Consider the following 22,813-nt stretch of genomic DNA (forward strand, 5'->3'; position numbering starts at 1 on the left):
GAAAAGGTGCACAGGTGGAGTAAATCTCTGCCCTTCTCCCTTGCTGAACTGTTTCAAGAACTCTTCCGGTGAACACAGGTATGGTGGTCTCATTCCCTTCTCCTCCTCCTCCTGATTCTCCCACAAGACCAGCCTTCCCTGCCAAGTCTTTGGCCGAATGCAGTAGCGTATCTTCCAGAGGAACAGGGAGGTGGGTTTCCAATTGACCCCGGGTGCCACCCATTAGATCCAGTGGTGGGATCCAAAAATTTTAGTAACAGGTTCCCATGGTGGTGGGATTCAAACTGGCGTAGTGCCAATGGGGCTGGGTGGGGCACAATGGGGGCATGGCATTTTGGGGGCGGGGCATTCCTGGGCGGGGCTGTGGCAAGGGCGCAGCTGCTGCGCCAGTCCTTGGGCGGGAAACGAATGCACGCAGGCGCAGGCTGCCACTCATGCCGGTGCACCTCCTGCTAGACTGCTTCAAGTTCTGCGCGCTACTGCTGAGAGGAGGGGCGTAACTAAGGCCAAAATCATGTGGCAAAATCACCAATTAGTAACCCCCTCTCAGCACATGCAAATAATTAGTAACCTACTCTCGGGAACCTGTGAGAACCTGCTAGATCCCACCTCTGATTAGATCATGGGGGGGGGGCGGGGGCGGGTGCAAATTGCTTCACATGATCTAATGGGTGGTGCCCAGGGTCAACTGGCTCCCCCATGTCCCTCTTGCAGATACGCCACTGGGGGCACCCTGAGCAGGTGTTGCCCCAGGTGCCATTTTCCCCTGGTATGCCTCTGGCTGAAGCCCTGAATGTTCACACACACACACACACACACACACAGCCCACACACCATAAGCCACCGTTCCTGCTCACAGTCCTCCCATATCCCCCTCCCCCACCCTCTGCGCAGTATCCAGCCCCAAAGCATTCCCAGGGCACTTAGAGCATTCCAGGAGCTCCACAGGCATTGATCACCACTAAGCAGACCTCTGCGGCAGCTGGGAAGGGCCACATCTATAGCCAGGGGATGAGTCTGTGGCAAAAGAGTGTGTGGGTCACATTTCAGCCGCGGTGCTATACCAACCCTGGTGGTGAAGAGATGGCCCCCTGGTGCCCTCCAAGGCCCTGAGAGCTCCTCTGCCACTCACCAAAATAGAAGTAGCCGCCCTCGTCCTTGGGCTGGAAGAAGCGGCCCCTGGCCTGCGCGTGGACATCGGCCCCTTTCTCCACCAGCAGCTCCACGTAGTGTTTGCACCGCCGCTCAATGGCGATGTGCAGAGCCGTCTGCCCTGCAGGGAACACAACCCACACCACTTTTCCTGCAGCCTGGTTTCCCAGCCAGGCTGCCCACCGACCTCTGCTTCTGCCCCTCCCTGCCCACCAGGTCAGCCAGCACCTATGCATGAAGATGGTTTCACAGGGGAGCTGTGCTGGTCTGTTCCTCGCTCTGGACCTAACCCTTAAAAACCACAACACTCAAAAACTAGTGGAAGAATATTTAATCTTCCGGGAGGTTACATTGCTGACCTAAGAGTGCCAGTTCTCATAAGAACATAAGAACTAGCCTGCTGGATCAGACCAGAGTCCATCTAGTCTAGCACTCTGCTACTCGCAGTGGCCCACCAGGTGCCTTTGGGAACTCACAGGCAGGAGGTGAAAGCAGTGGCCTTCTGCTGCTGCTGCTGCTCCCAAGCACCTGGTCTGCTAAGGCATTTGCAATCTGAGATCAAAGAGGATCAAGATTGGTAGCCATAGATGGACTTCTCCTCCATAAATCTGTCCAAGCCCTTTTTAAAGCTACCCAGGTTAGTGGCCATCACCACCTCCTGTGGCAGCATATTCCAAACACCAATCACACGTTGCGTGAAGAAGTGTTTCCTTTTATTAGTCCGCATTGCCCTTCTCTGCACTTTTTCTATCTCTTCGATATCCTTTTTGAGATGTGGCAACCAGAACACAGTACTCCAAGTGCGGTCAGACCACGGCTTTATATAAGGGCATGACAATCCTTGCAGTTTTATTATCAACTCCTTTCCTAATTATCCCCTCAAACAGAGAAGCTTCAAAGGGAAGTTACAACATGAAATTACTGAACTTGAGTTAATTCACAAGTTCAAAACAATGGATCCTGCCGGGGTTGAATAGGGACACAGGGTTCTTATTTCACTACAGATGCTAATTTTCCACCCCTAAGCATTTCCCTTCTTGTCTAGCCAAGCTGGTTCCCTTTTGCATTGTCCTTCTGCCTCTTGAATCCTTTTTCTGCAACACCCGTCCCACCTTCAGACAGGGCTATAAGGACACAGCGATCTCCATTCTGACTGGATCTCATCAAGGGACCTTTGACTCTCAAAAACTCATGCTTCAAAAATCTTGCTGAGCTCTAAGGTGCAACTGGGTTTGACTCAGAAATTGGGGGGGAGGGGGGTCCACACAATGGGAACCTGGGCCTTCATTTCAAAACAAACCAGGCCCCTAAGGCAGAAAACCAGATTGGAATTGTCAGGCGAGAATGCAAGGCTTCGCGTTTTCACGGACCCCTCCTTGAGAGATCTCCAGCCCTCCCTCTCCTTGGTTGCTGGCAGCAAAATAAGTTGATCTAGGCCAGGGGTAGGGAACCTGCGGCTCGAGAGCCGCACGTGGCTCTTCTGCCCTTGCACTGCGGCTCCACGAGCCGAGCTGCCGGCTTCATCCTTGCCTGCCCTGCAGGCAGCAGGGCGGGTGCACCAACTGCCCGCAGACGGCTGGGCCGTGCCGCGGGCTTCCCCTCTTGCCCACCCCGTTCGAGCGGGGCGGGCGCTTTCCAGGCTGCGAGTAAGGCCAAGCCGCTGGCCCCATCCTTGCCTGCCCTGCAGGCAGCAGGACGGGCGCATCCATGCGCTTCTCAGAATGAGTGGAGTAAAAGGTTAAAAAAACCCCAATATATACAGTGTTATCTTTATTTTAAATGTCAAAAATTATTTGCGGCTCCAAGTGTTTCCTTTTCCCGTGGAAAATGGGTCCAAATGGCTCTTTGAGTGTTAAAGGTTCCCTACCCCTGATCTAGGCCAATGATGGCGAACCTTTTCGAGACCGAGTGCCCAAATTGCAACCCAAAACCCACTTATTTATCGCAAAGTGCCAACACGGCAATTTAACCTGAATACTGAGGTTTTAGTTTAGAAAAAACGGTTGGCTCCGTGCATTACTCAGGAGTAAGCTTGGTGGTAGTCGGTGGTTTTGCTTTGAAGCAACCGTGCAACTCTTCCAATGGGTGAATCACGAACCTAGGAGGGTTTACTCAGAAGCAAGCCCCATTGCCAGCAACCGAGCTTACTCCCAGGTAAAGGATCGCGCTTTAGTTCTTTGCATGAAAATCAGTGGGGTTTAACAGCGCTTAACAGGGTTACCGACACTGCTTCCCCAAAACTAGGTCTTAGGTTTAAGGCTAATAATTGAGCCCAGCAGCCCAGGCCAGCCTAGATGTGTGTGTGTGGGGGGGGGGCGATCCCCCCCCCCATGATGAACTCTGTGCTGGGAGCTTACTCCCAGCTAAGGGATTGTGCTTTAGTTCTCCGCATGAAAATCAGTGGGGTTTAACAGCGCTTAACAGGGTTACCTGCACTGCTTCCCCAAAACTAGGTCTTAGGTTTAATACTAATAATCGAGCCAGCGGCCCAGCCCAGCCTAGAAGTGTTGGGGCAGGCATTCTGTTTGCGCGTGCCCACAGAGAGGGCTCTGAGTGCCACCTCCACCACCACTGATCTAGGCCGAGGAAGTTGACATGTTTACTCCTTCAGAATCCAAGGGTGGCACCTGGGCCATGTTTGGGGGAATTTTACAATAGGATTGAGGGAGTTTGAGACCCGGGGGAGGGGCTCTTGTGGCTGAGGCCTCCTTTGTCCAAAACCTCCCTGGGAGCCGCCACCAGCCCGGCCAGGATGGAGCTAGTCCTACCTCGGTAGTAGACGTCTCGAAAGGGAGAGTTGATGAACTCCCGCCTGCTGCCCGTTTTCTCCGCAATGTCCAGCAGCATCGGGATGGTGTCGTTCTTGCCGTTGTTCAGGTTCAGCAGGGCCTTGGGGAGGCAGGTTTTCCCCGTGGAAGGTTCTTGGCAGAGGGAGACAGAGAGCGGAGGTCGGCCTCAAGGCAGAGCTGGTTTGCATTTGCACTGAGCATGCACAAAGTGCTATTTTTCTACTACACCATTCCTGTGTGCTACCCGCTAGCTGCATTTCTGACCCATTTGTGAGGAGTGTCGCATTTGCAGTTGGCAACGCTTGATACCTTCCCCTCTCCCCTGACCAGATTTACGCTCTCTTGCTCTGACACAGCAAACTGTGTAAATAGAGAGAAACGTTGCTTCCCATGGGATACTTTGTCACGGAAATGTCTTTAGTCAAACAAGTGTTGGAGGTTTTAGAACAAAGCTGCCAAACCTGCTGAAGCAGGTTAAGTGCACAGACCACATCTGACCGTCTCCCACAGAAACGTCTTTAAAGTATTGTCTGTCTCCCATCTCTGAAGAGAGTGCGGAATGAGAAAGACCCACCCCCATATCCAGGGGCTGCCCCCCCCTCTCCAGGAGGCATAATTCTGCTGTCCCCCCCCCACTCTTTTTACAGCCGCCCCCAGCGCTCCCCCCACGTTCTTCCCTTTCCCCAGTAAGTCCATGCCAATTTCACACCCCCAAAGGTGGAAGTGATGATGCCCCACAAGGCCAGTGCCTCGGGCGCAATGCAACCCCCTCAGCCCCATTTTGCCCCCCAGGCCCGCTGCCCCCAACAGTGCCCAGCAAACACCACGCCTGCCCCCACCTCGGAACTCCTCGTCCGTCAGGTGCTTCTTGTGGGTCAGCAGGAAGGGGAGGAGGCCGTCCAGGTCCGCCGTAGACCCCCGGGAGACAATGTCGAAAAGAATGGGCCGGTTGAACACCTTGACGATGGGGGGTGGGCTGGGAGCAGGACCCTTGGTGCTGGGGGCTTTCTTCCTGGGGAGGGGGAGGTGGAGGAGACCAGTGAAACCAAACGCTCGCCTTCTCCTTCTTGAGACCTCCCTTTCTGGAAGCAACCTGAGCGCTTCCCTGTGGCCCGAAGGAGCCCTCCCTGTGATTAGTCTGGAGGGGTGAGGCCCATTCCTGAAGCCGGCCTTTCATCCCAGTGACCTCCCCCTCTCCCCCCTCCCTGCAGGCCCAGCCACCCCCTGAGTGACGCCTCAGCAAGGAAGCTACACACAGAGAGCCCTTTGAAGGGGGAGCAGGGCGGGCACAGATGGCACCTCAGGGCGACTCCCAAACGGCTGCATCATTACTTAGGGTGGGCAAAGGTCTGGCGATGAAGTCGGGACCAAGTGTCCAGGAACTCTTGCGTGCCACCCTAGGAACCCATGGGCTGCAGCTTCAATATGAGGGTTTTCAGAGGGAACAGGGGAAAAGCACTCTTCACGCGCTCAATAATGCTCAAACCTCACATCACGCAGCCACTGATGGGGGCTGGAGGGCCCCAATTCACACTTCTGCCAAAAGGCCATGGCAGAAATCAACTCTGGTCTCCGTAAATGCAGAAGGTGCGACACACACACACACACACCCCACACACAAACAGCGCTGTTTCCCATCATGCCATCATGTGCTCCCTTTCTTGAATGAGCAAACTTCTTAAGCCAGACCAGTTCACACAGATACTTCACAGATAGGAAAACAAGAGCCAGTGTGGGGTCACGGGGTGTCATAAACCCCGGTTCAAATCCCCACTCCTCCATGGAAGCTTGCTGGGGAATCTCGGGGCAGCTACACATGCTCAGCCAAGCCTACTCACAGGGTTGTTGTAAAGATAAAGCGGAAGAAAGATGGATGATATGAGCCACTTTGGGTCCTCACTGAGGAAAAAAGGCAAGATGTAAAGGTAGACCATTCTCGCCGTAACACCTCCCTTGGATGCTTGCATGGCGTAACTGTCTTGTAACAACACTCCCATGGGGAGGCCCTTGCAAGGGGTCCTGCCCTGTAAATGCTGGTTCTTAGCCCATTTTCTTGGTAATGCAAACCACAAAAGACCAGTTTAGAGACCCCTCCCCACCCCTGTGCTCATCAAACGGAAGGGCTGCCGAGCAAGAAGCCGGTGCGCAGAGCAAGCGCCACCCCTGCAATGCCGGCATCTGGGGCTCTGATGAGACCTCCTGGCCATTGCAGAGACCCCCCCACTTGGTGTGCTTTCCTACACAACAGGTTGTTAGAAAAACCATCCACAGGGAAGTATCCGTCAGGCAATCAGTCTTGCAGTGCATTTTGATCTAGTGATGAAGGACCCCCAATTGCACCTGCAACCAGCCCCACTCCGAGGCCAAGCAAACACCGCCGCGGGCCCACCTCCAGGAAAGGGGGGGGGGCCCTCCATACTCACTCCAGGGCTTTCTTGCGCCTTCGCTTGTTGTCAGTTGGGTGGTGGTGGTACGTGCCGTAGTCAAAGAGAGAGTCCATGGGGGCCTTCTTGGGCCCGGGCACGACGGACGATTCATAGATGGTGGATTCCAGCAAGTCCATGGGGTTCGGGACCCCTTTGCGGAACGCCCCGTGGAACTTCATCCGCAGGTTCTGCTTGCCGTCCCCTGACCCTGGCGGGCTCCGGGCAGCGTCTGCCGAGGAGGCCCCGTCCTCGTTCTCAAAGAGGTCGGCCAGCGCCGAGAGAGGGAACCCTTCGTTCTGCGGGGAGGCCTCGTCGCTGGGCGTCTCGCTGGCCTCGCCAGGAGCGGGTTGAGGGGGGTCCTCAGAATCCGCCATGGCCGTGGGCATCAGGGGCTCGCTGGATCGTGGCTGGCCTGGCGGGAGAGAAAAGGGACCAAGAGTCAGGCAGACGGGCATCGCTGAGGGATGTGGCGCCTGATTTATCCCTGCTGGGGCTTCAACCAGCGCTGAAGCTGCTCCGGAAAATCTTCCAATATGATGGGCAAGCCATTCTGCACATGCACAAAAGCAATCTCTTCACACACACACACACACACACACAAACTCTAGGTGTGAGGCAAATAAGCTCCAGGCAGGTCACAACCAGACATTTTGTACTGGGTGGGGAGGCAGGGGGAGACGATGATGACACATTCCTGTAGCACTTTCAGTGTTCAAACATTATCTTCTAGTAATCTTTACTACAGCCCTGCAAGATAGGCTGTTGTTACTCCCATATGAAGAGGACAGGTTGAAAGAGGCAGCAGATGGAAGTGGTTTACCTGAATCCTCTTCTGTTTTGGACAGGGGAGGGGGCAAAAGTGAGACACAAACCAAGCCAATCACCTCTGAACTGTGATAGGGAGGGGGGGGGGTTTCATGAATGGAAGCACATGGCCAGTTACTGAGTCCTCCTGACTACCATTTTAGTCCCAAAGAGGAAAAGGGGCTCCACTTTGTTTTCTGCCTCTGACACCAAATCTCCGGTGCTGATTCTTGGAAAGCGGCGTATGGGGGGGGGGGAGTAGACAGGACTCTTAAATAGGAAGGATGCAGAAAGAAGGCCCAAATGCAAAGGGCTTGAAATGCTTCCATTGAAACACCATATTTCCCTGTTCCATTAAGTGGAGTGACCAGCCAGTGGGATCGATCCCTGCGTGCCCACCTGCCCGTTGGCCTCGCATCTCCTTGACTGAACTGCCTCACAGTTCGGGTCAGTTTGTTTTTCGAACAGGAATTAAAATGTGGGAAACAACTTTAGAATTGGCTGCAGAGGGCGAGCAGCCCCCCCGCCCCCCACACACACACACAACAGAGCCAGGCCTGGGGCTCAGGTAAGATTCCTCGTGCCACCCACCTCTGCTCTCCAGTGGAAAGGAGCCGGGTGAGAATCTGCCTCTCTTCTTCGCCTGCTCTTTTGTATGCCAGTTGCTCCCCAGGTACACGAGATTAGACAGTCCAATTGGGAAGCGAGCAGAGGCGGGGCGGGGTGGGCTGCTGCTGCTGCTGCTGCTGTGTGTGCTTCCCGTTCCCCAGATTGGAAGCTCCCTCCCGTCTGCTCCGGCCTCTTGTCGCACAGAGCTCCTTTGAGAGGACGGTGCTCCTGGCCACGGGCCCACACACACCCAGATGTGGTTGCTGGAGGCACCACCGCCAGCAGGGCAAGGAACAAGCCTGCCTTTCACAGCTCCTCGGGCCACACCCAACAGGGACAAGAAGAGCCAAGAGGACTGGGGTGTCGGGAAAGCGGCCGCGTGGTCAGCAGCACTCAGATTCGCGGGCTTGAACAGGCAGCTGAAATAACTGAGAATTATGAGTCAGCAGCCGGACCACTGCCCTCCTCTGCAAGATGGAGATGACTGCTCCGGCCTACTTCACAGGGCTGTTGCAAAGAATGCAAGAGAATTCTTGTGGAGCCCCTAAAACACCCTGTAAACACAGGACATTCTGCCTTCCAGCCCAAAAGGCCAGACCAGCGGCAGAGGGTCGTACACACTTTTCACTGCTGCATCTCAAGGGCTGAACTCTGCAACTGTCAGCAAGTCAGGGGGACTGGACCCACAACTTCCCCCAACACAAAACAAGGTGACGATGCCCTTGCCGGGCTGCTCAAGGCTCCTATTTATTTGTTGACTTCACTGACACCCTGCCTTTCTCCCCAGTGGGCACCCAACGCAGCTTATATCGTTTTCTGCACCTTCAATTCATCTTCACAACATCCCTGCGAGGTGCGTACGGCTGAGATTGGGTGACTGGCCCCAGATCATCCAACAAGCATCTGCAGTAGAGCGGGGATTCAAACCTGGCTTTCCCTGATCCCATCTGCCACTCTCTGCAACCTCTGCTGCACGCTGGCTTTCCTCGCATCTTGCAGCCCTCACATCTCCTGACGGAATATGGAGAAATCTGCAAACATTCCACAGGTTTTCCTGTTAGCCCAATTTTGCATCTAAACTGCTGAGTGCCAGAATGAAAGCCGGGGCTGGTAGGAAGGACGGCCCTCAGTTGCTACTCAGCAGTAGTCTTGCCGACAAGCTCTTGTGTCGGCCTTAACCTTGGGAACTTGGATGCAGAGGCAGAGCATTTGCTGGGACACGTGGGGTCACGTGTCCCCAAGTGCATGCCAGCTGGTTACGTGGGGGGCGGAGAATTGCCCCCACACCCCTCCCCTTGGCCCTGCCCCACCAGGCTGCTCCTTTGGCCATCCGGCTGCAGCCCAGCCAAACTAAGGTAAGTGGGGCACCGGGGGGTCATGGGGGCAGCTGGAGCAGGTGTTGCCCCCAGCGCCATCCCCCCACGCCCTCTGCCTGGATGCCACGTCCAGATGGGGCCTCCAACCACACACCACACCTTTACAAAGAGCCAAAAACAGCAGGCAGGTCCCCATTGGAAGAAGTGGTGGGTCCTTGGCCAAGAGTTGCCCAAGTCAGCCTGTGCTGGGGGATCCTGCCCCCTTCCAGAGTGGCCTAGAAAAGATCAGAGTGGAAGATCCAAGTTCTCCTCTCAGATCACATCCACATTTTCCTTGTCTCTGGAGGGGCCAGGAATCCGTGGTGGACGTGGATTCCACTGTAAGGCCTATTTCAGCGCTGCACATGGTGGTTTCTTCGTTTGCGTGGCAAAGGCCTAGAGGACCAACCACTACAGATCAAGGAGAGCGGCCGTCTTTTTTACCCTCTCCAGCGTAACAACTGCTTTGCTGGACCACACCAAAAACTAAGCGTCTCGCTTCTAAAAGCCCCCGGTTGCCAAGGAGAGTTTGGATTTATACCCCAACTTTCGCTAATGTAAACAGACTCAAGACACCTTGCAAACTCTTTTCCCTTCCTCTCCCCACAACTGGCACCTTTGAGGCAGGTGGGGCTGAGAGAGTTCCAAAGAACTGTGACTAGCTCAGGGTCACCCGGTCATCTTGGTGTATAGGAGTGGAGAAACAAATTCAGTTCACCAGATAAGCATCCATCACTCATGTGGAGGAGTGGATAATCAAACCCACCAGTTGGTTCTGGTGGGTTTTCCGGGCTGCGTGGCCATGGCCTGGTGGATTTTGTTCCTAACGTTTCGCCTGCATCTGTGGCCGGCATCTTCAGAGGTGGATCACAGAGAAAAGTGATACACCTCTGAAGATGCCAGCCACAGATGCAGGCGAAACGTTAGGAACAAAATCCACCAGACCACGGCCACACAGCCCAGAAAACCCACCAGAACCAGTTGAATCCAGCCGTGAAAGCCTTCGACAAAACCCACCAGTCTTAACCACTACACCACGCTGCCTCTGTCCCCATTGAGGTCCAGCATCCAGCACTAGCCGCTAGAAGTTCAAGTCAACTACTGTGGTCAACAGCTATTGCTAACCTGAAGCCCTGATTCTGAAACAGGCTGACCTCTCCTCTTCTGACAACTGCTAGACCAGCCTTAGGAGCCCACAAGCAGGGCAGGAAACGAACACCTGTGTACCCCAGCAGGTATACTGCCTCTTAGGGGGGAGGCTCCACGGCAGCTGTTATGGTAATGTGTAAACAAAGGACAGAATAGATGTCTCAAGGCACAGACACCAGTTTTTAACATCCTGCTGCCCAGCTGGCTGGCCATGACCCAAGGGGAGGGTTCTGAGTCTCACACCACCGCTGACCAGGCTCCTGCACGCCTCTCAGACACACCTGAAGCCGTGACTCACTTCCCCCCTGCTCAGCAACTGGACGGGGCCTGCTCAGGGCCGCCTCCAGATGCGACTCCTTCCTCAGCCTCCAGCAGCGGGTGGAATTGGGGGCAGAGGAAGGCGAGGCAGCCGAGGCCTTGCTGGACGTCAGGGCTTATTAATAGAAAGAATATTTATTTTTCATTGAGTGTCTCAAAAGAAACCAGGCACTGAACAGACCACGTGCGAAGACGAGACTCTTCCTAAAGAGGCCGACAGGAAACCGGCAGGCGCTAACGGAAGACTGGAGGAGAACGCAGAACATCTCCGGGGGGGGGGGAGGGGGGGCACAGTGAAAGTCATGAGTTCCAGTTTGCCCAGCTGCTCTGTGCCAGTGCCAGGTATTCTGGTGCCAAGCAGTGCATACTCACAGAAGCCAAGATGCACGCTGGTCAACGTGGAGGCCACTCCTGGGGGGTGGGGGCAGTCGATCTTCCTGCCCAAACCTCGTGGGAATGAAAAGGAACTGAGCAACGGTGCTGCCCGAGAGGCATCTTCCACCACCTCTCTCAAACTGGCACCACCACCCTCCCCTGCCCTGCCCTGCTGTGAGGCTGATCCACCATTGCTGGTCCTCAGCCTGGGCAAGAGATGGTGGCATGGAGCTATTCCGGCAGTCAGTCCCCTGCATTTTTACCTCACACGTTTCTTTTCAGTGGAAGTTACCATACTTTAGGAGCAGCGGTGGCATAGGAGGTTAAGAGCTTGTGTATCTAATCTGGAGGAACCGGGTCTGATTCTCCGCTCTGCTGCCTGAGCTGTGGAGGCTTCTCTGGGGAATTCAGATTAGCCTGTGCACTCCCACACATGCCAGCTGGGTGACCTTGGGCTAGTCACAGCTTCTCGGAGCTCTCCCAGCCCCACCTACCTCACAGGGTGTTTGTTGTGAGGGGGGAAGGGCAAGGAGATTGTAAGCCCCTTTGAGTCTCCTGCAGGAGAGAAAGGGGGGATATAAATCCAAACTCTTCTTCTTCAAACTCTTTTGATCACAGCATGAGAGGACAAGACTCACTGGAAAAGGCAATAATACCAGGAAAAGCAAAAGGCAGCCGTGAAAGGGGAAGGCCCAGCCTGAGATGGGTTGGCTCCATCAAGGAAGGTGCCGCCATCTTACGTTTGCAAGATCTATTAAAGCTAGGGTATCTTGGGGGCCATAGAATGATAGTTGGAAGAGACCCCGAGGGCCATCCAGTCCAACCCCCTGCCATGCAGGAACACACAATCAAAGCACTCCCAACATATGCTCATCCAGCCTCTGCTTAAAAACCTCTAAAAGAAGGAGACCCCACCACACTCCGAGGCAGTGAATCCCACTGTCAAACAGCCCTGATAGTCAGGAAATTCTTCCTAATGTTTAGGGAATCTCTTTTCCTGCACCTTGAATCCATTACTCCATTTCCTAGTCTCCAAGGCAGCTGAAAACAAGCTTGCTCCCTCTTCAACATGACATCCCTTCAAATATCTAAACATGGCTATCATGTCCCTCCTTAACCTTTGCTCCTCCAGACGAAACCTCCCCAGCTCCCTCAGCCTCTCCTCGTAGGGCAGGGATTCCAGACCTTTCACCATTTTGGTTGCCCTCCTCTGGACCCATTCCAGCTTGTCAATATCATTCATTCATTTATTAGTTTTATATACCGCCCTCCCCTAAGGGCTCAGGGCGGTTTACAAGATTAAAACATACAGTAAAACATAATTGAAATATTAATTGCATAAAAAACAGAACCCATTTAAAAATGTGGATGACGTCTGGCTACCTCCCCCCTCCCCCCCCCTCTTGAATTGCGATTCAAGGGCCATTGATTTGTAGGGTCTTCCTAAATCAGAAAGCCTTTAACATCCATGTCCCCTTCATTCTCTGACACAAAGGCAGGAGAGGGTGGCACACATGCCACTGGATGCTTGGCTGAGCCCCCTCCCCCAGTGCCTAAGGACCCTGCACCCAGGGGGACGGGTCAGGCCCTGCATGGAATGGTGGGGGTGGGGAGGAGGAGCTTTGCCTAAAACCGTGGCGGCGAACCTTTGGCACTCCAGATGTTATGAACTACAATTCCCATCAGCCCCTGCCAGCTTGGCCAATTGGCCATGCTGGCAGGGGCTGATAGGAATTATAGTCCATAACATCTGGAGTGCCAAAGGTTCGCCACCACTGGCCTAAAACAGCCAGCCTCAAAGTTGCATGGGGGGGGGGGGGCTTTCTACTCAGATGTCCAGTGCAAATTGGAATAGAAGGGTTGAGATGAGGGAGGGGCGAGGAGGGGAGGGGGAGGGCAGCCAGGCAAGGCCAGAGGTCTGCCCAGAGATGAAGGGAGCAGCAAATCACAAGCAGCAGAGAGAACGCCACCTCCCACTCACCCCTCGGCAGCTCCGCCTGGAAGCTCCCAGGCACAGGTTGGGAAGCAGTGTTTGCCTGACCCCTTTGGGGGGTGGGGGGGGGGGGAAGGCAGTTAATTTTATGAAGACAGAGAAATGTTATGAAGCTGCTTTTCTTGGGGGGAGGGGGGGCTGGCCTGACCAGGTCTACTCAGAAGTGAGCCCCAGACAGGATGGGGCAGACAAACAGTTACAAATGATGCTGCTGGAGAGTAATTTTTGTGGCTTGCAAAGAGGTTTCTTATGGACTTTAGAGGGGACACTCGATATCAAAATGCAGATTAGTCCACCCCCACCCCCAAATCAAACCTCACAAGCACAGCAAAAGAGGACGGGTTCTGGCGGGTAAAGCAGGAACATGAAATCAAATGCAAGCAGGAAACTGCCGAGTGAGAAGCAGAGCAGAGCACTGGGATCGGGAAGGGATCCTGCGTCGGGGCCTCTCCAGTACAAGGAAACAAGGAACGGTGCATTTCCAGGAACATGAAGACATGAACATTTCAACATACCTAAGACAGTTTTCCGCTCCCTCCCTAGCCAGCTCTGGGACTCGCAGGAAGAGTCTTCAAACAGCCCGTAATTCGCTTCTCGCTCTGTCTCAAGATGCGCCAATGACAATAACGCGAATGGCTTTGAAAGGAGATTAACCAAACCCCTGGAGAAAGAGAGGCTTGTCTATAGCAATTCATGGAGCACCCATGAACAGAGGCAGTCTATCACTGAACTGCTGATGCAAGGAAGCCATGAAAGGGGAAGTTCCCGCCCACCCCTTCATTGCAAGAAGTCTCAGATGGATCCTTTTTGGTAGCAAATAGATCCGCAGGAGGGCTGTTCTGAGAGGAAGCTCCAGCCGCTGCTGGACAAACCAGACAAAAGCTGAGAGTTGGGAGATGCCTAAAACAGACAAATTGGAGGCAGGCGGAGAAGGTGGGCCAGTGAGCCAGCTGGCCACAGAAGCCACACTCCACAAGAGAGGCCCTGAGGCTGCTTCTCCTGAAGTCCCTGGGGGGGGGTGCAACCCAATTGCCCCACTCACCGTGTTTCAAGCCCCCGACTCTCAAAGAGAAGCAGCGCAGGGATGTGTCTTTCTTGCCAGACAGCTGGAGGTGCTCAGGGGCCCCTGGCCCGGGCAGCAGGACGCGCTGGGCACGTGGGCAGGGCTCTGGACAAGCAGCAGGTACCACCTTCTGATCCGAGGGAGATTTCTCCTCCTCCTTCGGCAGAGCCTCCCAGCCTGGGCGCACCAGCAGCCCCCCACCCCCCGTGCAGAGGGCCAGCGAGGCCAGAACAACCCCAACCCCGCAATTCAGGGAGCTGCGCTGGATGGGGTCCAGGCTGGAAATACACTGGGATGGCTCGTCTGGCTGGCTTTGATGCCGGGGCCTGACCACAAGGCTGAATCGGCCTGTGTCTGATGTGGTCCCCGTCGCTCCCAGCTCCAGGGGCCTCCACCCAGACAGGGAGACCAGATAGAAAGAGCGGGCTCCAATCTGGATGTTCCTGTCTTGGGGCGTCTTTGTGGTTGCTTTCTATAGCAACATGGGTGGGGAGGGGGGCAGCGGGAGGGGGGAGAGAGAGAGACGTTCAGCAGAAAATTGCAGATTAGGCGGCTGCTGTTACTCTGTGTTCTTTCTGGCTGTTCCCACTCTGGGAACGAGAGCAGGGACCAATTCAGCCCTCTCGAGGGAGGGGCGCAAGGAGCTGAGTGACCAGGCAGAAACCCCAGGCCCACAGGGGCACAGTGCTGCCTGGCAGAGGCCTGGGCACAGCAGGGGTGGTACCCCGGGGTGATATTGAAGAGATAGAAAAAGTGCAGAGAAGGGCAACAAGGATGATTGAGGGACTGGAGCACCTTCCTTATGAGGAGAGGCTGCAGCATTTGGGACTCTTTAGTTTGGAGAGGAGACGTCTGAGGGGGGATATGATTGAAGTCTATAAAATTATGCGTGGGGTAGAAAATGTGGACAGAGAGAAATTTTTCTCTCTTTCTCACAATACTAAAACCATGGGGCATCCATTGAAAATGCTGGGGGGAAGAATTAGGACTAATAAAAGGAAACACTTCTTCACGCAACGTGTGATTGGTGTTTGGAATCTGCTGCCACAGGAGGTGGTGATGGCCACTAACCTGGATAGCTTTAAAAGGGGCTTGGACAGATTTATGGAGGAGAAGTCGATTTATGGCTACCAATCTTGATCCTCTTTGATCTGAGATTGCAAATGCCTTAACAGTCCAGGTGCTCGGGAGCAACAGCCGCAGAAGGCCATTGCTTTCACATCCTGCATGTTGAGCTCCCAAAGGCACCTGGTGGGCCACTGCGAGAAGCAGAGAGCTGGACTAGATGGACTCTGGTCTGATCCTGCTGGCTGGTTCTTATGTTCCGTGCCTCAAACGGAGAAAAAGGGCTGGCATTTTGGACCAGGGAGTGGAGTCACTGCTAGTCGGGGGCTCAGGGGGACGCAGACGGTGGTTCAAATTCTCTAGAAGTCGCCCAGTGCAAATCTTTTCTCAAGGTGCCATTTTCCCAGAAAGCACCTGGGCCTTCACTGCTCAGGCTCCATCCCAGCTAAGTCCAACTGGATGCAAACACACCCGTGTGGGCCCTTCTCTTCAGCTACCCCACCACCACCACTGCTAATTCAGCATGGGCTTCTTTGATTGGCAGTGGCTCCCGCAAAGCCTTCCCTGAAATCTTTCTTCCTGGGGATTCTGCGTGCAAGAGACACTCTCTGCCTGCTGATACCAGGTAGGGAAGGCAATAAGGAGAGAGGTGAGCCCAGGGCCTGACCCAGTGCAGGGCAGCTCCCTCCGTCTGGGTGCTTTTGCTGAGGCACCTCTTTGGCACGCGGAATGTGCACAGTTCAATTCCTGGCATGTCCAGGTGAAAGGGTCTCAGGTGCTAGGAAAGATACTGCTCCGCAGGATATCTGGAGGAGCTGCTCCCAGACGTGAGAGGCCAAGAGGAGGCCTGCTGGCTCAGACTCTTGGTCCACCCAGCACAGAATCCTGTCTCCCCTGGTTGGAGCAGCAGTGGCGTAGGAGGTTAAGAGCTCGTGTATCTAGTCTGGAGGAATCGGGTTTGATTCCCAGCTCTGCCGCCTGAGCTATGGAGGCTTGTCTGGGGAATTCAGGTTAGCCTGTGCACTCCCACACACGCCAGCTGGGTGACCTTGGGCTAGTCATAGTTCTTCTGAGCTCTCTCAGCCCCACCTACCTCACAGGGTGTTTGTTGTGATGGGGGAAGGGCAAGGAGATTGTCAGTCCCTTTGAGTCTCCTGCAGGAGAGAAAGGGGGGATATAAATCCAAACTCTTCTTCCTCTTCTTCTTGGTCAATCAGTTGTCCTACAACAGGGCAGAGAGACCAAGCCCACCCACCCCCAATGCTGCCTTGAAGCCTCTCTGCCCAGTCTGGGGAAGAGACCATGCAGGCCGAAGGGAATACGTGAAGGTGCCTTCCACTGAGCCAGACCGTTGGCCCCTCAAAGTCAGGACTGCTGACTCTGACTGGCAGCGGCTTTCCAGGTTCACACACAGATGTCTTCCACGTCACCTCCTGCCTGGTCCTTTTAACCAAAGATGCCGGGGATTGAACCCATCGAGCAGAGGCTCTTCCACGTGTGTGTCTGTGCACTGCACAGTCCTGTTACAGGGACCGTGGGGTAAGTCACTGGCCAGGACAGAAGGCAGAGCGAGGCGGCACCGGCATCCGTAGCCCTCAACCACTGGATCAGACATGACGGTGGGACAAAAGGCGGGACTTGACAGCAGGACAAAAGACCCCGTCCGGGGGCTTACGGTCCTTTTCAGCACACAAAAGGGCGATGGGAGCAAGCGGACAGGAAGCGCCTGTTAGCCAATCAAAAGACGTCCCTGGAAAACGCTGACCGTTTCAGCTCTCAAGAGACCAGCCAGTGACCCTGGGAGGGCTCGACTGCTGTCCAGTTTGGACGTTTTAACTCGAAAGTGGGCTGCGGGGCAGTTGGAGAGTCCTGACTGAGACTCTTTCTCCTTCTTTGGAGGATCCGTCACTCACTGCCAGCCCCAGTGACAAAGTTCAACATGGCCCCTCTGCTCCTGCTAATGGAAGCAGGGCGAACTGACTCCACCGGGGTGTCCAGAGGTGTTAGCAGAGCAACAACTTCCTGGGGGGTCACCCATCCAAATATTCACCAGGGCTGACCCTGCTCAGCTCCTGCGATCCGAAGAGGTTGGGCTCGCCTGGGCCATGCAGGTGAGGGAGGGTACCTTTTCCTGTTCCAAAGAAGGCCCAGCCAACCTCCCTCCCGCACCCAACCATTGCAAGGTGGATTCATCTCTCTCATAGACAACAACAGTGATACTGTCAGCATTCCAACACTCCTACCTCCTCCATTTACAAAGGCCGTGTTCCGGCACCTTCTGTGCGGCAGAGAGGCCGCAAGGCAGAGACAGGGAGCAACTTGCCCGAATCCACCCCGACCACGCAGGATTCAAAATGGACTCTTTCCTGCTCACGCCCTTTCCTGCACAGCATCACCAGTGCAGAAGTGTTGCAAGAGACTCACTGCGGGAATTCCCCCAAACAAATTCTTTCCTTACTCCTTAGTGAAGCAAGCGACAGGCAGCGAATGCGAAGAGGGTCAGCCCCCAGATGAGGAGGCTGAAGTCCATCTGCTGGACGACCATCGGCAGGAGGGGGCCTGCCCCGATCAGCTCAGTCTGGGCCCAGTTCTCACCCACCCCCCACCCCCTCCCGCTCATCTCCTTTTCATGAGCAGTCTGTAGAATTTCACAGGTCTGGAAACCTGAGCGCCTGCGGCCTGGAGCCAGCCAGGACTCAACACAGAGGAGCCTTGTGTGTGTCTGGGTGTGACAGGGATGAAGAGAGGGATGGGGGGGACACGGAATGCACACACGGAGAAGCTGCTGATTGGCTGGTCACCACCCCCCACCCCGGGTCACCAGCCAGACCACCTCAGGGGCCAGAAGATGCCGGGAAGGGGGGCAGCTCACAAGCCTAGGAATTCCGGAACGACCTGCCATGTGGAATAAAGTCAGTCTTCTCCAGACCCCAAAGCACCAGTCTACAGAGAATTACTCCACAGTATCTCTGTATGAGTTACTGTTCTTTCTGTTAGGGATGAGACTGGGTGGTTCTAGTATATCACATGGTTGGGCACATTTTAATCAGTCCCTCTCAGCGCGCAGAAGCCAGAGCGTTGCCAGTCCTCAGAGGGGACAATCCCCAGCCTCTTGGCATAGTTCACTGATCTGACAGGAGCAGCAGTGACGTGGGAGGTTAAGAGCTCGTGTATCTAATCTGGAGGAACCGGGTTTGATTCCCAGCTCTGCCGCCTGAGCTGTGGAGGCTTATCTAGGGGATTCAGATTAGCCTGTGCACTCCCACACACGCCAGCTGGGTGACCTTGGGCTAGTCACAGCTTCTCGGAGCTCTCTCAGCCCCACCTACCTCACAGGGTGTTTGTCGTGAGGGGGGAAGGGAAAGGCGATTGTCAGCCCCTTTGAGTCTCCTGCAGGAGAGAAAGGGGGGATATAAATCCAAACTCCTCCTCCTCCTCCTCCTCTTCTTCTCTCCAATATGCTTCTATCGGGTGTGAGATTTTGCCTCTTTATTGAATGATGCTGGAACTTCTGCTGCAGCCAGTGTGGAAACAAAAGAGTACTGCCTGTCTCCAAAGGAGGGTATGTGTTGTTTCTCTGCAAGAGTCACTATTCTGGGCTCCTTTTCTTCCATTCAAAACTGCAGTGTGGTAACAAAAGAGTACTGCCTGTCCCCAAAGGAGGGTATTTGTTGTTTCTCTGCAAGAGTCACTATTCTGGGCTCCTTTTCTTCCATTCAAAACTGCAACTTGTGCGGAAAGCAAGGGGTGGGTTCCTCTCTAGAAGCAGGTAATTCTCACTTTCTGGTCCTCACGATAATAGGGCAATAGAGCTGCCAAGTATAGCTCAGAAAAAAGTTTGGAGAGGACCAGACTGGCCAGAGGCAAGATGCTTCTTGAGCCAGTCCAAGACATTCAGCACCTCCTCTGTATCTGTTTCTTCTAAGTGCTCAAATGGTTTGTAGCCAAATTGAGATCAGGATAGGGGTGGGGTGGGGGGCAGTCTATGGGTTCTGCTCTGCTACAATGGCTCAGCAAGCATCAAGCCCCATAATCTAGGCTGCCGCAGGTGCCCCACCAATGGATTCTGCCTTTGGCCAGGCAAGCCTTGCGAGGCTATGGAAAACACGGGTATCAGCATCAAGCCTCCAGATTTTTCATACGTTAAGTCCAATACAAAGTGAAAAATAATCCAGTTATATGTATTGTTGAAGGCTTTCACGGCCGGAATCATAGCGTGTTGTGGGTTTTCCAGGTTGCAGGTGCAGGCGAAATGTCAGGAGAAAATGCTACTGGAACACGGCCTCACAACCCGGAAAACCCACAACACACTAATCAAGTCATAACTAATCAAGTTGTAAACCCTTGGCAGGGGCAGGATGTGCTTGGCATACAGAAGGCCGTGGGTTCAATTCCTGGCGGCTCCAGTTAAAAGGACAGTAGATGATGGCAGTAGATGATGGGAAAGATCTCTCTACCTGGACAGCAGCTGCCGGTCTGAGTAGGAAATACTGATTCTGCAAGAGGCAGCTTCATGGATGAGCTTAAAAACGACTTCTAGGGACTCTCTGTGTGTATGCCCTCCGTGTCACACAGCATCGCTGGTCACATGCCCAGGACCAATGACAAAGAAACAGAATTGGTCTTGGGGGGCAGCACTTCCCCCCCCCAAAAAAAGTTCCAGGCTCACGATGAAAGAGAAAAGGCTTTGGCTGCTCACAAGGAAGAGTATGCGTGCATGCATGCGTCTCCAGCACACAGCAGAGACCTCGGGAGGTGAAGCGGTTCTGTCCAGGTAACTAGGGTGGGAGGGTCCCTGGGCAGCTGTAGTGGACATCAGGTGGCCCGAGGGTCATTGGAGGAAGAGGCAGTTGGACCAGAGTCCAGGCCAGACCTCATGCCCCCAGGAGAGCGCTTACGGGCCAAGTCTCAGCCAGCCTTAATCCTTGTTCAGACCCTGAGGAATGCAGTGAAACGTTCAAACAGATTCCAGGCCTCCCTGCTCTAAGCGCTCTTTAGACGCGCTCTCTCCGAGTACAAAGGGCCCCCCTTGTGCCCCTTGCCTAGAGCTGCTCTTGGATCTGGGCCACCAGACTCATGTCCCGACTGTGCTTTCAGCCGGCCTCCGTCCCTCTCCCAGTGGCAGCTTCTCACTCTCTAGAACAGTGTCCTGCCCCACAGGGCTGTTGTTGACAGGGCAACAGGTTAAATCTAACAACCAGTGCAGGGAATCAAGGAGCTGGGCCTGTCAGGAATGGCTAGCTAGACTATCTCCACCCCCACAGGGGGGGAGGGCCAGCTCTGCATGGTGTGCTTTCTAATAGTTGGTTGGTGTAACCCATTCATGCCCAGAAGCGTGCAGCAGCAGCAGAGAACAATCACTACAACCCCCCTCCACCCCCCTCCCCACAACACCAACTGGGCTCTGGTCTGCTGGGCTCAGAACTGGTCCAAAGCTGCAGTCACCTGCAGACATAGGGGAGGGAGGGGGAGGGGCAGGACACCCCTCCCTTTTCAAATGCAGGGACAGCGTGGATCCTGGCTGCTCTTCTGCAGCTCCCAGGACAAGTATTGATTTGCAGCAGAATTCAGCTTTTTGGGAAGTTCTCTCTTTTTAAACATTCTGCTTTGAACCCCCATATTTAAGCCCCCCAGGAAGAACCAGGCAAGGGAGGCCAGGCCCCAGGGGGAGACGGAGCGGCATGCCACCCAGTCAGTTTGGGAGGGAGGCAAGATTTGAATCGGGGGCTTTCTGTCTTGCCATTTGTACTTCTGGCTGTGCTGCTAGACAAACACTAGGAGGGTGCAAGACACACACACAGACACACACCCATGGGGACAATCCCACCAAGGCCCAGCAGCAAAAGTTGCTTCCGGCTCTTCCAACAGCTGCAGCCCCCGCCCCCACCTGTGCCTCCCGAGGTTCTTTCAGTGGGGCTGGTCCCAAAATCCCCCTTGAGATGGCACCAGCCTGTAAGAGGCATGCGGCTTTGCTGCGCTTGGCCTGGCTTCCTTCCCCCCGGCAGCCAGGGCAGGGAGCAGACCCCCCCCCCCCCCCCCCCCGTGTAGGGACAGGAAGGCTACTTGCACTTACCTGGATGCCAGGCACGGGAGGCTCCCAACTCTTCCTCCCCCAGTCAGTCCCCCGAGGGCACCTGGAGCACCACCGGCCGGGCAGCAGCGTTCCCGGGAGGCCAATCCCCCCCCCCCCCCGTGTAGGGACAGGAAGGCTACTTGCACTTACCTGGATGCCAGGCACGGGAGGCTCCCAACTCTTCCTCCCCCAGTCAGTCCCCCGAGGGCACCTGGAGCACCACCGGCCGGGCAGCAGCGTTCCCGGGAGGCCAATCCCCACACGACCCCCCCCCCGCCGCCCCGAGCCAGCTTCCTGCTAATCTGAATCCAGACAGTCATCCCAGCACAAGCGCCGCTCCCTGCATGACTCCACAGGGCAGAGTCAGGCCCCGCCGTTGAGCAAAGGGTTGCGCTCCTTGGCCCGGAGGGCGGCAACCGCAGCGCTGCGCCTGGCTCGGCACGAACCCCGCCTGCCAATCACACCATCACCTGCGGGGCGGCAGGAGCCCACCCGCTCCCCCACCAGGCGGCCGAGCCTCCAGCTCCACGTGGGCCTTTGCTGGAAGGGGGTGGGGGATATGCTAATGCAAACAGCAGCAAAGAAACCCCCTCGGGCTTCATCCCGAATTGTTCCTAAATATTAGGAAGAAACTCCTGATTGTTCCCCGGGGGGGGGGGGGCGGCAGACGGCGGCTCTCCTCCTCCTCCTTTGGAGGTCTGGCCGCAAGGCTGGCAGATCCTGAGCGGGAGGGCAGGAAGAGATCGGGGGGGGGGGGTTACGTGCCCAAGGGAAGGCCCACCAACACTTCGGGGACGAAAAGGCAGCAGTGGCGTAGGAGGTTAAGAGCTCGTGTCTCTAATCTGGAGGAACCGGGTTTGATTCCCAGCTCTGCCGCCTGAGCTGTGGAGGCTTCTCTGGGGAATTCAGATTAGCCCGTGCACTCCCACACACGCCAGCTGGGTGACCTTGGGCTAGTCACAGCTTCTCGGAGCTCTCCCAGCCCCACCCACCTCACAGGGTGTTTGTTGTGAGGGGGGAAGGGCAAGGAGATTGTCAGCCCCTTTGAGTCTCCTGCAGGATAGGAAAGGGGGATATAAATCCAAACTCCTCCTCCTCCTCCAGATGAGACTGGCCCAAGGATCCTGGAGGCCGTTTGCCTTCCACTGGGCATAGAGCGCGGGTGGGGGGGCGGGAGAGGCGGTTAGCTGCGATTGTGCCTTGTGCATGGACTAGATGATCCTTGAGGTACCCTCAAGGTCTCTGTTTCTATGAATAACAATAATGAAATCAGAAAGCCCAAGAGTGGCCTTTTGGGAGGCGGGGGGGGGGGGGTCCAGGGTGTCTCGTGAGTCGTGGGCACCAGCCAGCTCTCAGGGAGAGAGAAGGGGGCAGAAAGCCCTCCGGAAGCGGGGGGGGGGTCTCTTCTAAGCTGCCCTGCACGGCCAGCCTCCTGCAGACAGCTCCGGGATGGAGCGCCGGCTCGGCTGCTTGGAGCGGATCGAAGGTCCAACGAGCCCAGCGCGCGCTTCCCCTTCCCTGGATTGCCAGCTCTGGGGTGGGCAGGTTTGGGGGTGGAGGGGTGATGCCAGAGAGGCCCCCCCGGAAAGCGGTCACTTTCTCCCGGGAAATGCATTGGGCAGTTAGGTGTCTTCCTTCCTGG

General features: G+C 55.4%; 1 protein-coding gene across 1 annotated transcript in view; it reads right to left on the reverse strand.

Moving 5' to 3' along the window:
• The window catches only part of TRPV4 (transient receptor potential cation channel subfamily V member 4), a 22,754-nt gene extending 1,515 nt beyond the window's left edge, over nt 1–21,239 (reverse strand). The window contains exons 1-6 of the mRNA XM_048513883.1: nt 21,172–21,239; nt 13,486–13,631; nt 6,365–6,779; nt 4,781–4,953; nt 3,921–4,073; nt 1,133–1,273 (exon numbers count right to left, since the gene is read on the reverse strand). Coding sequence (XP_048369840.1) covers nt 1,133–1,273; nt 3,921–4,073; nt 4,781–4,953; nt 6,365–6,753 — 856 coding nt within the window. The 5' untranslated portion in view covers nt 6,754–6,779; nt 13,486–13,631; nt 21,172–21,239. The remainder of the gene's footprint in view (nt 1–1,132; nt 1,274–3,920; nt 4,074–4,780; nt 4,954–6,364; nt 6,780–13,485; nt 13,632–21,171) is intronic.
• Nucleotides 21,240–22,813: the final 1,574 nt, after the last annotated feature.

The sequence above is a fragment of the Sphaerodactylus townsendi genome, linkage group LG13 (assembly GCF_021028975.2).
Source record: "Sphaerodactylus townsendi isolate TG3544 linkage group LG13, MPM_Stown_v2.3, whole genome shotgun sequence".
Taxonomy (NCBI): domain Eukaryota; kingdom Metazoa; phylum Chordata; class Lepidosauria; order Squamata; family Sphaerodactylidae; genus Sphaerodactylus; species Sphaerodactylus townsendi.